This window comes from Oryctolagus cuniculus, chromosome X (genome assembly GCF_051225735.1).
Source record: "Oryctolagus cuniculus isolate XC-2025 breed Fujian yellow rabbit chromosome X, ASM5122573v1, whole genome shotgun sequence".
Classification (NCBI taxonomy): Eukaryota; Metazoa; Chordata; class Mammalia; order Lagomorpha; family Leporidae; genus Oryctolagus; species Oryctolagus cuniculus.
In genome coordinates, this window is record NC_142888.1 from 4,581,612 (window position 1) to 4,594,134 (window position 12,523).

The following is a 12,523-nucleotide window of genomic DNA, read 5'->3' on the forward strand; positions in this document are numbered from 1 at the left end:
AACCACAATTCAGTCCAGGTTTCCCACGGACTCAACAGTTTTGTTTTGTTTTTACCTAGAAACTTTTTATTTAAGGCATATAAACTTGTATTTCAGAAGTACAAATTTAGGAACATAGTGATTCTTTCATCCCTACACACCCTCCCACCCTTCTTCTTCCCCTTCTCCTATTCCCATTCTTATTTTTACTAAGATCTATTTTCAATTAAGTTTATAATATAAGATTAAAGATTAATTCTATACTAAGTAAAGAGTTCAACAAATAGTATGAAAAAAAAAAAAACAACCCTGTTCCTTAACAGTTGAGACAAGGGCTGTTCAAAGCCATCACATCTCAAAGTGTCAATTTCACTTCTATAGATTACCTTTTAGGTGCTCTATTAGTTATCACAGATCAGGGAGAATATATGGTATTTGTCTTTTTGGAACTGGTTTATTTCACTAAGTATAATGTTTTTCAGTTACATCCATTTTGTTGCAGATGACAGGATTTCATTTTTTTTTACCACTGTGTAGTATTCCACGGTGTACGTATCCCATAATTTCTTTATCCAGTCTTCAGTTGATGGACATTTGGGTTGATTCCATATCTTAGCTATTGTGAATTGATCTGCAATAAACATGGGCATGCAGATAACTCTTTTATTTGCTGATTTCATTTCCCTTCAGTAAATTCCCAGGGATGGGATGGCTGGGTCATATGGTAGGTATATATTCAGATTTCTGAGTTATCTCCATAGTATCTTCCACAGTGGCTGCACCAGTTTACATTCCCACCAACAGTGGATTAGGGTACCTTTCTCTCCACATCCTCGCCAGCACTTGTTGTTATTTTCTGTATGAAAGCTGTTCTAACGGGGTGAGGTGAAACTTCATTGTTGTTTTGATTTACATTTCCCTGAGGGCTAGTGATCCTAAGCATTTTTTCATGTGTCTATTGGTCTATTGGCCATTTGGATTTCCTGTTTTGAAAAATGTCTGCTTAAGTCCTTTGCCCATTTCTTAACTGGGTTGGTTGTTTTGTTGTTGTTGAGTTTCTTGATCTCTTTGTATATTCTGGATATTAATCCTTTATCAGTTGCAAAGTTTCCAAATAATTTCTCCCATTCTGTTGGTTGCCTCTTTACTTTGCTGAGTGTTTCTTTTCTAGTGCAATAACTTCTGAATTGGATGTAATCCCATTTGTCAGTTTTGGTTTTGATTGCCTGTGCCTCTGGGTCTTTTCTAAGAACTCTTTGCCTATGGCAATGTCTTGTAGGGTTTCCCCAATGTTCTCTAATAATTTAATGGTATCGGGTCATAAATTTAGGTCTTTGATCTATTTTGAGTGGATTTTTGTGTAAGGTGAAAGGTAGGGGTCTTGCTTTATACTTCTGCATGTGGAGATCCAGTTTTCCCAGCACCATTTCTGACTCAACCCTTTGAACCATCACTGCTCCCTCCCAAGGGTCTGCCTTAGCAGAAAATTGGAATTGGGAGCCAGAGCTGGGAGTCAAACCCAGGCACTCCAATGTGGGATGTGGGTGTCCCAAGTGGTGTTTGAGATGCTAAGTTAAACACCTGTGGAAGAAGTTCCCTTACACTTTTTCGAATAACATGCAACATTTCACCCCACAACTGGAACCACATACCTATTCTGCAACAAGGTACCCAAGGAGGCTCTTAAGCCTACTTCTTCCATGTTCTAACTCTAAACTGCTGCTCCTCTAGCTCCCTTCAAACCTGGCCCTCTCAACAGAAGCTATAGCCTCCAACAGCCCTGCAGCTTCTCCAGCGCACCTTACCCTAGCCAGCTGAAGGCTGCACGGAGGAAGAGTACCAAAGATGCAGAATTCTTCCCCTTTGCTTTAAGTTTTGATGAGCAATAATCTGTATTTTTACAACTGTTTTATACTACTGTAGCCCAGTGTAAATAAGGCTATGTGAATTAATATATTAAAAAATGTAAAATAATTGAATCTTCAAATTACAAATAGTTGGGGGTCATAATAAAATGAATCTAGTAATTGTGTGATGTTTTACAGTTTTTATGTGATTTTATACACATAGCTTATCTGAGTTCCAAAATAGCCCCATGTGGTAGGTATGGAAGTTATGATTGCCATTTATACATGAGGAAACTACAGGTCATAAAGGTTAAATGACTTTCCTAAAGGCACACGGGTTATAAGTGAAACTGGACTAGAGAATTAGTTATCTTATTACTTGTTTGTTTGCTTGTTTGTTTCCAATTACCTCCAGAACATGTTGCATTGCATAAGTGATTTCTGGAATCCCTAAGTTATGCTTTGTAACCTATATTTTTTCAACTATTTGTATATATAGAAATGAACAATTAAAATGTATATAGTTAGGAGAATACTGAGTATAAAGTAATTAAATTTTTATATTGTTTGAAATCTAACAAAAGAGACATTTGAAAAGTTTTTGAAGAAGTTTAATGTAACTAGAATATGTATATTTCTGAAGGTCACTTTTTTAAAGGTAGACATGCATTTTGATATATGAATATTTAAATGTTTTTCTTTGTAATTTAATCTTCAAATGTTTGGGTTTATCTCACTATGCAATAGAAGTGCACTTGGCTATTTTCTTATCAGGCATGACATAGAGAAAATAAAATACACTAAGTGTGTTTGTCTTGTCTTAGAGTTTTGGGATGTAGGACTAACCAGACTAATAGCTATCATGAAGGCCAGTCTTTTGTTCCAACTCCATCTCCTTTTCATAGTAGCACTATTTAACAGTATATCATGTCATAGTCAGGATCGGTATTGAAAACATTTAACAATTACCATGGTCTGGTCAGTGGTCAGCCAGAACACCTGCCAGCCTACAGAGGCCACTGGGCTTGTGTGGGTGTGCGCTGGCGGCACATCAGTCCTGCTCATGGTCACGCAGCCCCTTCCGCTCGCCTGAGTGCTTTCATCCATCTCTCGGGTGATCTCGGGAAGCCTGTGGTGTCTTCCCTTTTGCAGTTGGAGGGAACCTCAATCCAGACAAATTAATTATGGGGTCCCCTGATATGAAAGATTTCTGGCTCTGGAGGCAAGGGTCTTTCTTTGACCGAAGCTTCCCTCTTTTCAGGGGAGAAGGAAGGGGTGAGAGTAGCTATTTTTGATAGGACAAATATCAGCTCCTTTCAGAGTAGTAGTGAGTAGTGAGTAGAATGAGCAACCCCATCCTCCCTGGGACCTTCCTGTCTCAAGCCAACTCTTCACTTCCTGGTCCCTTGCGGGAGATGCCAGCCCTAGACAAGGAAAACTGGCTCAAGTGGGTGAGGAGCTTTTACCAAGGAAGAACTGACTCCTCTCTGTTCTCCATGGTCACAGGGACATTGTGCATGCGGAAAGCCTTACTTTGCAAGTCCGTTCTTTTAACTGCTTGTTTTCCATCCCCTCTGCTCCTTCCACAGAATGGCCTCCCCTCAGAGAAAAACTCATACATCTTCAACGGTGACTTTGTAGACCGAGGAAAAAATTCCGTAGAGATCCTAATGATCCTGTTTGTGAGTTTTCTTGTGTACCCCAATAACCTGCACTTGAACAGAGGCAACCATGAAGACTTTATGATGAATCTGAGGTAACCAAGGCTTCAGATTCCCTGTCTTGGTTCCTGCTCCAGAGAGTGCCTCCATGTTTGGTGCCTAGCATAGTCAGAGGGCAGGGTAGAGGAGGAGGGATGAGGGGAGTCTCAGGAAGACCTTACTTCTCATTGTTCACAGGCCCTGCTCTTCTCCTGAGGAATTCTCAGTTGCTCTGAAGCCCTCTTCCTAGCTCTTCCACTAGCTCTGTTCTTCCTTCCATCATGTTCTTTCTCTTGCTCCCATGTCCACTCTTCACAGGTCAACTTGGGTGGTAGGCCACGGTCGGAGGTGGTAGGCTCCCTGAACAGACTTAGAGGGACTTGCTCTCTTGCTACTTTTTGCTTGCCCCAGATGTTTTCTCAGAAAATCTGTACCATGTTTTTCACTGATGTGTGTATTTTTTATGACATGGTAATTGCTCTGGCATAGTTGTTCATAAACATATTTGAGAACAGCTGTGGCATAGCATTTCAGCTCTGTGACTCACTGGAAATTTGAGAAATAAAAATTGGTTAAATGTTTTGAGAATTTTTGCAGGAGGGCACAGTAGTTGACAAATGTTCCCTTTTCCTTTTCTTTTTCATCCCTCATTTTATGAGTAACAGAAATCAGTTAGTACCAGGGTAGTGGAAGGTATAACGTGTCTCATACTTTTGGTCCTGGGCTTTTGGGTGTCTTGGTCAAGGCTCAGCAACTGAGTAGACTTGTCTTTTTGGCAGTTTTGGCATCTTGTCTGAGTATAGAGTTTCAAATATAATTCTGAAGGTGTGGAGGAGAATTGTGAGACTATGACAACAAAAATCCTAAGACTATTATCAGAGGCCCATATAGCACCATACTTTTAATTGGATACATCTTTTATCCTTTCATTTATTTAGTTAGCTAATCATATTTATCTAGTACCTATAACAGTTAACAAAATAGACATGGTCCCTACCCTCATGCAGTTTTCATCTAGCAGGGAAGACACATATTGAGCAGGTTTTTCAAGTGTGATGAGGTTTTTTTTTTCCTTTTAAAGATTTATTTAAAAAGAGACAGAGAGAGAGAGAGAGAGAGAGAGAGAGAGAGAGACGGAGGGAGATCCATCCCCTGGCTCACTCCACAGGTATCCACAACAGTTGGGACTTGGCCAGACGAAAGCCAGGAGCCAGGTACTCCATCTAGGTCTCCTACATGGGTGGCAAGGGACTCAGGCACTAAAACCATCACCTACTGCTTCCCAAGTGCATTAATAGGAAGCTGCATGGGAACTGGAGTAGCTGGGAGTCAAACCAGGATCTGATATGAGATGGCATTCAAAACAGCATCTTAACCTGTTGTGCCACAATGCCCACCCCAAGTGTGATGAGTTTGTAAAGAGGGTCCAATCTCGTTTAAGGGGTAACAGAGGATTCTCCTATAAAAATATGGTGGTAGCCAGAGACTACAAAATACCATCGAAGAGTATCATAAAATGTAGAAAGAGTGATTTGAAAACAGGCAAGAGTGGATCCAGTGAGGTCAGTCAGGAAATAAAGAGATAGATGATGAGTTCTCACTTAAACCAGGGTGGCAGCAATGGAGATGCAAAGAAACAGATAAATTCAAGAAGGGTTTAGGGAATAATGATTTAAGGCTGAGTAACTTGGTACTGGGGACTTGAAAGAGGAAGAAATCACACATTTGTGGCTTGAGTTTGGAGATACAGCAACATCATTCATTGATATGGGGAACATGGAAAGAAGAGAAGGTTGGGATGAGGGAGAACGATGAGTTCAGTTTGGAAGAAGCTGATTTGAGGTACTGTTGAGTAGGCGGTTGAGTATTGTGTGCAGAGATGATAAATGAAGTGTGGCCTGAAGTATTATCCTGGGGTATTGACATTGGCTAGTCATGGAAACCCTGATGGGCCACAGATGGAACTGCTAATGGAGAAAGTGAAGGGTGAAGATGGCCTGGGACAGAATCTGAAGCAAGTCCAATGTTTAAGGCTATGAGGAAGAGGAAGGGAGTTTGCAAAGGAGATTCAGAATAGCCAGAAAGGTAGCAGGAAAACAAAGAGTTTGCTGTCACAAAATACAAGAGAAGAAGAGTTGTGCAGAAGGACAGTGTAGTCAACTATATTTAGTGTTTCCAAGAAGACAAGAAAGGTGAAGACTACAGAGTATCCTTTAGACTTAATCACATGGATGCTTTGGAGCACAGGATATAATTCATCTCAGACAGCGTCACGTTACACTGTAGAAGCCTGACATGACATGATTTTCATGGAAACCTGGGGTATGGTATGTTCCAGATTTCCCATGTTGGGTATTAAGGGTACATACTATTATTTGAAAGCTAGGACAAGTAATTTTAAAAATTTCCATAATTAAATCACTCAGCTTCTGCTTTTCAGATATTAAAATTCCTGATATTTTTTATTAAAACCTTCAATATCATTACATGACATGACTTGTTTCAGAGAAAGCATAAAAGCCAGATTGTTATCTTCTAGGCTTTTCTTCGTCTTTGTTCAGTCTTTTTTTCCTAGTAATTTACTCTAAGACATAGGATGTCTGAGAAATTCTGCCAGTGAAAAGCCTTCTCCCACACGGCCTCCTCCAGCTCCTGCAGTATCACCCTTTTCTGAACACTTGTGGCATTTACACAACCTGCATCTATCACCTAGCTCCTAAGCTGTGTTGTGACTGTTTCATGAAAACCTGTCTTTTCCCCCCAACCATACCGTAAGTTCCTTGAGGGTAAAGCCAATGTCAATGATTGCTCTTGTTCTTTCACATCATGCCTCGCACAGACTTGGGTAAGTGAAAGTTCCAACTGTGTTCTTGGTACTTGTGATAGAGGGATGTCAAGGGCTCTTCTTTTTGCATGACATATGTAAGTGGGAGTTCTCAACAATTCGTTAGATAGCATAAATCCATTTTTTTTTCAGGTACGGCTTCACAAGAGAAGTTTTGCATAAATACAAGGTAAGACTGACTTTTTTATTTTATTTTATGTTGAATTCTCTCTGTTGTTTATGCATAGAAGTGTAAAAAAATAGAAAGCAAAGAAAAAGATAGTGAAGACCAGCCTGAAGATTTAGGAAAGGTGATGGACCAATAATCAGAATCTATACCAGCAGGAAGCTCTGGACGTGGTGGAGTCTTTCTGGACTAACCCAAGCTTCTTCATTGTGACTTTTGTTTCAGTTTTGGCATAGATACAAACATATTCCATTGCTTTAAATGTACCTGGGATCTGTTGTGCTCACGTATAGTAAAAGTCATACACATAGAAATGACTCTCAAGAAGGGAGAGGTTTTTATTCATAGTCCCCTAGAAACAGGAGGCTCTATATGTCACACTGAGGGAACCCAATGGGGAAGTACCAGCGTCCAAGGGAAGGCAAAGGGAGCCAGGGGAAAACACAGGCAAAGGCCTTTATCATAGTTTTCCTAGGAGGGACAGGCAAGGTACCTCAGTGTAAGCCAGTTTAGGATTGACTAGTTGTTAGTAAGTTCGACCTATGCTAGGGCATAGGGGTTGTCCCTAGTTGTCTGGCACTAATAGGCCATGGGGTGATTAAAACAGAGACATAGTGGTCCTGAGGATGAGAGCTCAGTAATGGAGTTTGGGGTGTGTGTGTGTGTGTGTGTGTGTGTGTTTATGCCCTGGGTTGGCTGGTTTGCATATGAAAGGCAAGTTATTTGCTGTCTAGGAATTAGCTACCCTTGGGAGGGATGATCTCTCCTCCAGGAATGGCAAGGCCCCCCCAAAACACAGTATCAGAAATACCAAATAAAAAGAAATGATTAATTCATACTAGTTAGTCAGCAACTCTGTGATAACTTCCTTGGGGTGGCATGAGGACTGTTGCTTTTTGGCCATATGCAGGGACTATTCAATGAGCTGAACCTATCAGAAAAACAAAACTTACACAAGCTCTCTTACTTGCAGATACATGGGAAGAAAATCTTACAAATGTTGGAAGAAGTCTATACCTGGCTTCCAATTGGTACGATCATTGACAATGAGATCCTGGTCATACATGGTGGGATATCTGATTCCACAGACTTGTGTTTACTCCACCGTGTACAAAGAAACAAAGTAAGAAGCAATGTTTGCGTGAATCTTGTCTCAGATGTACAAAGGGGACTGTGTGCTTCTTTTCATTTATTATTTGAAATGTGTTTGAGGGTGTAATTGTAAAAAGATCAGTACAAAGTTTAAGAAAAACTATGATTACATGATAACAAAGTGGGTAACTTCTACATAAGAAAAACTTTTTAAAATTCATGCCGAAAGGGGGAAAATAAGGATATGTTGGCATTTCATGTAGTGTCTATAAGCAAAAAATCCTGATTTTTGGAAAACTTCAATCTCAGTTCATTCATTTATGTTGTGAAATATGCATGACATAAAATGTATTACTGTAACCATTTTGAAGTCTATAGTTCAGAGGCATTAAGTACATTTATATTGTTGTCCAGCCATCATTTCTCTCACCAACATTCATTTTAAGAACTTTGCATCTTACCAAACTGAAACTCTATATCCATTAAACACTAACTCCACACCCCCTTCCCTCCAGTCCCTAATAATCTCTGTTCTAATTCTACTTTTTGTCTCTGTGAGTTTCGCTACTCAAATAAGTGAATTGATATGATTTCCTTTATTCTTCCAATGGCTAGGGATAATTTTTAAATGTTTTCCACTAAATAATCATATTAAACATGATACAGCTAGCAGGAACCTATACAGAACTTCTGAAGGAAGTGGCTGTGTGTTACTTATAAAGAGCACACCTAATCGAGGGCTCCTTGGACAGGCCTTGCAGGGTGACTGAAGGTGTCTTCCTTCTCTACCAGACCCAAGCAAAAGACCCCAGGCTATGAGCAAAGTAGGTACTATACGGGTATGAGGACCAAGAGCAGCTTGGAGTCAAATCATGGTATCTGGTCTTAGTGGAAAATCTGAACCATTACACGTCAGGACTGATCACGAACTTCCAGCCAATCTGGGCAGATAGGGGCTAGAGGTGGAATTTAATCTGATAGAGACAGAAATGTGACCCCTATGCACCTTGAGTTTTTGAAGCCTTTGTGCAGGTAAGAGTGATATTATTGTTACTACTGTCTTCTCATCCTTTGAATTTCACCTTCAGTACAGCCTTAGGTCTAACTCAGATTCCAGCTTCTTGTACATAGCCTTCACAATCGTTACCAAAATTAAATAAGCAATTGTGGTAGTAGCTGTTTACTCCCTTCCCGTTTCTCTAGTTCATTGATGTAAGCCCCAGCACCTGATAGATCATAAGTACTTAATATCTGCTGACTATCTCCTAAGAGATTTAGACCAAAGCAGGGCAAACCTAAGGCAAAGCTCGATAGAGACCTTTTACAGCCTCCTTCCTGATTCCCTGATGATTTCATATACCTCCCTTCCCTCACAGAGTGAGGGGCATCCCTCCTGGTTTACCCTGTAGTTCTGATGTAATTGTTAATAACACCTCCTTTTACTCTCAAAAATATCCCAGCTGCAATACATTTTAAGGCCGTGCTAACTTGAAGGCACCTTTTTCATGATATCAGCAAATAGTGAAGCCAAGAAGACATTTTGGTGAAGATGAGCTAGTCAGTGTTAACATAGTTAAGTGGATATGATTCTAGCCAAGAGCAAGGAACATGATGTTTTTGTCAAATGTGGCAAGCACATGGCATGGATGCTCTACTCCACCACCACCCACCCTGACACTCCAGCACTCGTCAGCCATGGCAGCCTATACTGATTCATGAGAAGGATGACTTTTACTTTCCCCAGGCAGGCCTGCCCTTTCTAGGGCCTTTCGAGACACTGAGATTGGATCTAAAGTTTGAATTTTAGTCACCAAGAATAGACCTAGGGGAAAAGTTTTTGGGTCAGCAATTTTCCCAGGATACCTCGAATTTCACCCCCTGTCAGGGATGACTGTTCTGCCTGTTCACAGACTGGTTTTAAAGATAGAAATTTAATATACATATGCTTTGTGCATTCTCCTCCTTGTAGAGTGAAGTTGAACCAGTACTATGTACTTGTATTAAATATTATTGAGCACTTAATGAGAGTAACAGATTCAAGCCTTTGCAGTGCTATCAGATGAGATACAAAAGCAGATTTTCAAGTTCACCTTTATAACCCTAGGTTTTTCATCCCATAGGACCCTCCGACTATAGGGGTGACCATACTAAGTGGTTTACACCTGTGGTTGTGGGATAATTGTTGACTGGGGAAGGATAAAGTTGGACCAAGTTGATGACAACCTCCAGTCTAGGTTCATCAAAAGTATTTTGTAAGGTAGGCAGGTGGCATGTCAATGCAGAGGGACAGAGAAGGAAGATTCCATAAGAGTGAGAGTCAGCAGGGGTATGGGAAAGAATAGCTAGTAGCCTCCCCGCCACCTCACCACCCCTGGAGAAAATGGCAGCATGGTGTTTTGGTGAAGGGCAAAATAACTTGATCCTAAGTGGTTTTGAAAACTTCAGAGCCATACATACTGAAGGGACCCTGTGGCCTTACCCAATGAGCTTATCAGAAGTCAGGTATAGGGGCCTGAGTCCAGAGGGTCCTCCCAGAATACTCTGCTCTGCCTAAGACCTGAGATCATTTGCTGGGAGGAAGAGCAGTCTATGAACTTGCTCATAATAGCTGAGACCAAATTTTGTGTCAGAAAGACATTTTCTTTTCCAGAGGAACATAGCAAGGTTGTAACGAGGAGTAGAGGGTCAGGGTCAGGTTGCAAACTACACTGCATTTAGGTTGAAGGGCTCACCACCAAGTTCTCAATCTATCTTCCTGCTGAGAACTTTCCTGGACGCAGCTGTACTTTTTCTCGTTTCTCCTGGAGAATGCAGCAGAATGAAAAGCAGCCAACCTCCTGAGAGGGGTTTCTGAACTCCTCCAAGCCCCTTGAGAAGGCTCGGAAGGAGAGACTTTGCTCTGCCTCTAGACTCTTCTTTGTCCTGTGCCAGTGCCTGCGCGCATGGCTAGCACTTCCCTCTGTACCTCGGGGACCCTGAGAAACACTAATGGAAGAAGTCCTTCCCTGTAGAGCAACGACCACACTTGGAAATGCACAAACAACCCAACAGGGCCCCCCTGCAGCCACCAGTGATTCCAGAAGATAGAGGAGAGGTGGAGAAGGTTGCTGGCTTTTCACGGGGTTGAGGCACTACATTGGGGATCCTGTATTGTAGCACTATAGGCAGAGGGTTTCACTAAAGTGTGAATTTGTTTTGTAGATGAAATCTGTGCTGATGCCACCAATGTCAATAATTGGAGACAATGCCTCCAACTTGAAGAAAAATAAACTAGGTGTCACCATTAATATGCCAGATAAAACCGAACAAAATGACTCTTTTTCTGAACAGCTATCAAAGCACGAATGGGAGCAGGTAGGTAATCAAAGTGTTCACCAGAGTGGCAACAAAGACACCAGCATAGATGATGTTGCTCCTTGTAATATGTGGATAAAAAGTGACTTTACCGTGATGAGCAGACCATGTCATTTTCTCTGCATTCTTTACGATACTTTTAACGCTTTGAGATGTAATTCATGTACCATATAACTTGCCCACTTAAAGAATATACTGCAATGTTTTTAGTATATTCTGCATAGTGTACAACTATTACCACAGTCGAGTTTTGGAACATTTTCATCACTGAAAAAGCAGCCCCAGACCCATTAGCAGTTATTCCCCATTCCCTTGCTGCCCCACCCACAGGCTTAGGCGACCACTAATCTAATTTCTGTCTGTATAGATTTGTCTTTTCTGAACATGCTGTACACATGGACATGCACCATATGTGGCTGGCTTCTTTCACTCAGCACAATGTTGTTGAGTTTCATCCACGTTCCAACTTACTTTGGTACCTCATTTCTTTCTGTTGCTGAGTAATACTCCCTTGTACGGTTAGAACACTTTGTATTTATTCAACCATCAATTGATGGACATGTGGGTTGTTTCCACTTTTTGGCTATTATGAGTAATGCTGCTAAGAACATTCACATGCAAGTTTTTATGTTCACATATATTTTCAGTTCTCTTGGATAGATACATAGGAGTGCAATTGCTGGGTCATAAGGTAACTCTAAAGTTTAATATTAGAACATTGCCAACTGATTTCCCAAGTAGGTGGACCATTTTACATTCCCACCAGCAGTGTATGAGGGTTCCAATTTCTCTACATTCTAACAATTGTTGTTGTTTGTTTTGTAAAAAAATTTCATTTATTTGTAATTCACAGAGACAGAGTCAAAGATCTTCCATCCCCTGTTTCACTCCTCAAATGTCTACAGCAGTTAGGGCTGAGCCAGGCAGAAGCTAGGAGCCTGGAACTTGATCTAGCTCTCCCATGTGGGTAACACTGACTCAAATATTTGACCATCATCTGCTGCCTCCCCAGGTGCACAATAGCAGGAGGCTGGAATTGGAAGTGGAGCTGTGACTAGAGGCCAGGCACTCTGGTATGGGATGCAGGCATCCTAAGTGGTGGCTTAATCGCTGGGCCAGATGTGCACCGCTATCTATCCTTTTGATTATGGCCATCCTAGAGGACATGAGGTCCAGTCTCATTGAGGTTTTGATTTACAGTTCCTTAATGACTAATCATGTTGAATATCTTTTTGTGTGTTTTTTCTGGACATTGTGTCTACTCAAATCCTTTGCCCATTTCAAAAATCGAGTTATTATCCTTTAGGTATTTCATTGTAGGAGTTTTTATAAGTTCTTTGTATTAGATATATTACTGGCAATTATTACTCAGAATTAGACTTATTACTGGCAAATCCCTTATTAGATATATTACTGGCAAATCTTCTCTTCCATTTTGTGGCTTATCTCTTCCCTTTCTTAATGGTGCCTTTTCAGCACAATAGTTTTTAATTTTGATGAAGTACAAGTTATGTGTTTTTCTCTTTGGTCGCTTGGTTGT

General features: G+C 40.8%; 1 protein-coding gene across 6 annotated transcripts in view; it reads left to right on the top strand.

Annotated features, from left to right (window-relative positions):
• Window positions 1-12,523, top strand: part of PPEF1 (protein phosphatase with EF-hand domain 1) — a 140,664-nt gene that overhangs the window by 98,047 nt on the left and 30,094 nt on the right. For all 6 annotated transcript variants that reach the window (XM_008272402.5, XM_070067279.2, XM_051826965.3 and 3 more), the window contains 4 exons: window positions 3,416-3,582; window positions 6,504-6,540; window positions 7,511-7,660; window positions 10,831-10,983. In XM_008272402.5, coding sequence (XP_008270624.1) covers window positions 3,416-3,582; window positions 6,504-6,540; window positions 7,511-7,660; window positions 10,831-10,983 — 507 coding nt within the window. The remainder of the gene's footprint in view (window positions 1-3,415; window positions 3,583-6,503; window positions 6,541-7,510; window positions 7,661-10,830; window positions 10,984-12,523) is intronic.